This window comes from Otolemur garnettii, unplaced genomic scaffold, assembly GCF_000181295.1.
Source record: "Otolemur garnettii isolate 467f Iridium unplaced genomic scaffold, OtoGar3 scaffold00073, whole genome shotgun sequence".
Taxonomy (NCBI): domain Eukaryota; kingdom Metazoa; phylum Chordata; class Mammalia; order Primates; family Galagidae; genus Otolemur; species Otolemur garnettii.
This window is the reverse complement of record NW_003852468.1, coordinates 7041059-7045413: the sequence shown is the minus strand read 5'-3', so window position 1 is coordinate 7045413 and position 4355 is coordinate 7041059. Positions and strand designations below refer to the sequence as shown.

The following is a 4355-nucleotide window of genomic DNA, read 5'->3' as shown; positions in this document are numbered from 1 at the left end:
CTTGAGCCACAGGCGCCGAGCCACAAGCCAATTCCTTAACATAAACCTTTCTCTCTATCTCCTGCTCCATACCTATTGTTGATTCTATTTTTTCTATAGAACACTAATAGAGAACTGAAAGAGACTTTTTTTTTTAAGTATTAGAGAAGTAAGGGAATATCTGTTTGCCTTACCTGATGATCCTGGAGATAGGGCAGAGGGTCCTGGGGAAGGATTCATGGTGCTTGTAGGCTGTGGGGGTAAGTGACTGCCTGAGATGTATCTACTTAGTAGATTATCTAAACTACTTGAGCCAGCATCTTCCAACTGAAAAGAAGAAAAAAGATACATTTGCAATGATTAAAGTAGAAAACGTACTAATTTCATTAGTGCAACCACTTATACGCAGTTAAACTAACAGATCATCCAAAATCAAACTCAGCTGAACTATTGCTTCTTTCAGTTCCCCTGAGAACCCATACCATATAAAATTTACATGAATAAAACCATATTATTCAACAAATAACCAGATGTTCAGGGTAAAACCTAATGATCTATTAAATCCTGTATGTTCTACTATGAAAATACCTGACATTGTTACCTTCTCTTAAAATTGACACAGGGCCCTGAGTATCATTATTCTTCTCCTTAGCCTAATCCTCCCCCTTTTCAATGTCTACAGTCCCGCCACACTCATCCACCTACCCAGAAGTGTAATCACATCAGTACCCAACTTAAAGCTCTGAAAAGCCTGTAGAAAGCCCTTCTCCAGAAACAGGAAGGCCTCTTACTGCATACAACACAAAAGGAACAGTCAACAGGAGATCTGAGTCCTTTTTGTACTTACAGGAAACAGGATAAAGCCAGAGGACCCAGCACTGTGATTTAGGGATGATTTCCAATTTAAACATCACTTTCTTATCTTTAAAATGTGCCACCTAAACTGCACATTTAGGTGAAATTTTCTCAAAGCACTACAATGATGCTTTGGGAATGGGCTCAGCACCTATAGCACAGTGGTTACAGCACTGGCCACATACACCGAGGCTGGTGACTCTGAACACAGCCCAGGCCAGCTAGGCAACAATGACAACTGCAACAGAAAAATAGAGGCGCGTTGTGGTGAGCACCTACAGTCCCAGCTACTTGAGAGACTGGGGCAGAAGAGTCGCTTAAGCCCAAGAGTCTGAGGTTGCTGTGAGCTGTGACGCCATAGCACTCTACTGAGGGCAACACAGTGAGACTCTGTCTCACCAAAAAGAAAAAGAAAATATTTATGTAAGAAAGAGTAAAGTATTACTCTTCTTTAAGTATTAAAATTTTAATACTATTTAAGTATTAAAATTACCTTAAATCAAATTTTATACTACTTCATTTAAGAAATGATCAAATTATTGTTACTTGTTAATCTTCTTGTTTTCTAATTATACCTACATCTAGTCAATAAATATCAGATTCTTTCTTTTTTGTAGAGACAGAGTCTCACTCTATCGATATTGGTAGAGTACCGTGGCATCATAGCTCACAGCTACCTCCAACTCCTGGGCATAGGTGATTCTCTTGCCTCAGCCTCCTGAGTAGCTGGGACTATAGGTGCCCACCACAACGCCCAGCTATTTTTTATTGCAGTTTGGCTGGGGCTGGGTTTGAACCTGCCACCCTCAATATATGGGGCCAGTGCCCTACCCACTGAATCATAGGCGCTGCCCAAGGTCAGGTTATTTCTTAATCAAATTTACTTTTGGTTCAAAAATAGGAATCTAAATATATACATTTACTTTTTGTTCTCCTTTCTTCCCCTAAAAGCAAACTGATTTTCATACCTAAAATCAGAAATGACATTATGAAAATAGAAACTTTGGAGTAAACTATCAATATAAACCAAGGTAGAATTGGAAAAATGCTCAGAATGGAGCATCCACAATACATCACAGGCAAGGGAGAATTCTCCTAAAAAGTAAACAAGGCAATTTTCTGAAAGCTCTTACAAAATCACATGCCAGAGACGTGAAGGGCTAAAGGTTAAAAGGTAGGTTGAGAGTTAACAGAAGAACAATTAAAGGATAGTAGGAGCTGTGATCTGTGGTCACAGCTGTTGGCCAAGGATGCACTTGTAAAGTTAAAATTAGAGGAGAATTCCATATTTGCAACTCACTCCACTGGAGGATTTGTGAAGAGGGGGAGCACCTAATGTGGACCACAAATGGAAATGGGGCTGCATCCCACCTAAAAACAAAGGAGGGGGGGGATGATTCAAAACAGACATAAAAATTCCATGTTACCTACTCCTTTTTACTCTTTTATTACTCTTTTTATACTCTTCACCTGCAATTTACAGCTCTGGCCAGAAAGGCAACTCTAAGGTTAAAAGAGTGAACAGACAGGCCAGGAAGAAAAGAATAGGAAGTATATAAAAAAAAGGCTTCCCTGCAGCCATTACAGCCTCCTTCAGAAAAGTGTTAACTGACGCATTCATCTACAGGTTTCACTAGACACTCAGAATCACCATCAATAAAGTTAAAAGTCTAACAGGAAAAACGTTAATTCATATATCCGTTAAACCAGTATTTTTGAGCATCCTTGAAAAACTACAGGCAAATCAATGTGCTTTTAGGGGAAGAAAGGAGAACAAAAAGTAAATGTATATATTTAGATTTCTGTTTTGAACCAAAAGTAAATTTGCTTAAGAAATAACCTGACCTTGGGCATTAGCGCCTATGGCTCAGTAGGTAGGGCGCCGGCCCCATATACCAAATATTATATAATAGTTCAATCCAATAGGAAAATGACCAAAGGCATTTCACACAGGACAAAGAAAATTCATAGAAGAAGTAAAAATAATGAACAGGCCAAGCACAAGGGCTCACACCTTTAGTCCTAGCACTCTGATAGGCTGAAATGGAGCTCAGGAGTTCAAGACCAGCCTGAGCAAGAATAAAACCCTGTCTCTACTAAAAGTAGAAAAACTAGCCAGGCATTGTAGTAGTCCCAGCTACTCAGGAGGCTGAGGCAGGATCTCACTTTGTTGCCCTCAGTAGAATGCCATGTCATCACAGCTCACAGCAACCTCTTACACAACTCTTACACTCAAAGCCATTCCCTTGCCTCAGCCTCTCTGGTAGCTAGGACTCCAGGTACCTACCACAATGCCCAGCTGTTTACTTTTTAATTTTTTTTCTTTTTGGAAACAGTCTCACTTTGTCATCCTCAGTAGAGTACGGAAGCATCATAGCTCACAGCAACCTCATCCTCCTGGACTCAAACAATTCTTTTGCCTCAGCCTCCCAAGTAGCTGGGATTACTGGTACCTGCCACAATGCCCTGCTATTTTTTTTAGAGACAACCTTGCTCTTCCTCAGGCTGGTCTTGAACTCATGAGCTCAAGCAATCCACCTCAGCCGTTCAGAGTGCTAGGATTATAGGCCTGAGCCACCACGCCTGACCCTCTACATAAACTTTAAACATATAACCACTTTGACCCAGTAATTATACTTCTACCAACTTATCTCACAGAACTACATGCTTATTATGCCTTAATGCAGCTTTTAAAAAAGAGCATTAGTGTATAAATGATATAAATAACCAATTCTTTCTCCCTTAACCTTGTCCTCAACCGACCAGTGATTTGTTTTCTGTCATTTTAGTTTTTTGTATATATATGGAATCATAAACGCTTTTTTCATGTTTTATTTCACTCAGCATAATTTTTTTAACTTTTTTTTTTTTTTTTTTTGGGAGACAGAGTCTCACTATGTCACCCTCAGTAGAGCGCTATGGCATTAAAGCTCACAGCAACCTCAAACTCTTGGGTTTAAGTGACTGTCTTGCCTCAGCCTCCCAAGTAGCTTGGACTATAGGCACCCACCACAATGCCTGGCTATTTTTTTGTTGTAGTTGTCATTGTTGTTTAGCAGGCCTGGGCTGGGTTCAAACTCACCAGCCCCGGTGTATGTGGCCAGAACCCTAACCACTGAGCAACAGGCACCAAGCCAACATAATTATTTTGGTATTTATCCATGTTGCTATATCAAGTTCATTCCTTTTTGTTCACTTAATATTCTACTGTATGAACTGTAAATTCTAGGACAGGTCTTCTCTCGTCCTCACTGTTTCTCAAAACAATCACAAAGAAAATGCTCAATATACTTGTTAAATGAATGATTATAATTTCCTATTAAGCATAGTTTCTTGGTCCTTCCCCCCTGAGCTTACTTTATAATGAGGAGTGGGAACTATACAACATAGTATCTGGACCCAGCAGTTTATTCCTGCTGGGGTGTTCAAAGGTCAGTGCCACAGAAATTCACTACCTAGAATTGTTGGTTTTCTTAATGTTGTGCATGTTAAACCCGGTATTTCTTTTTTTTTTTTTTTTT

The 4355-nt window shown here is 39.7% G+C and overlaps 1 protein-coding gene and 1 non-coding gene across 3 annotated transcripts in view; one reads left to right on the top strand and one right to left on the bottom strand.

Moving 5' to 3' along the window:
• The window catches only part of TRIM33 (tripartite motif containing 33), an 82043-nt gene that overhangs the window by 21159 nt on the left and 56529 nt on the right, over positions 1 to 4355 (bottom strand). For both annotated transcript variants that reach the window (XM_023515486.1, XM_023515487.1), the window contains one exon: positions 174 to 306. In XM_023515486.1, the coding sequence (XP_023371254.1) occupies positions 174 to 306 (133 nt within the window). The remainder of the gene's footprint in view (positions 1 to 173; positions 307 to 4355) is intronic.
• LOC111726635 lies at positions 4213 to 4351 on the top strand. Its single transcript, XR_002774369.1, has one exon. It is a non-coding gene; the product is annotated as a small nucleolar RNA SNORA8 (small nucleolar RNA).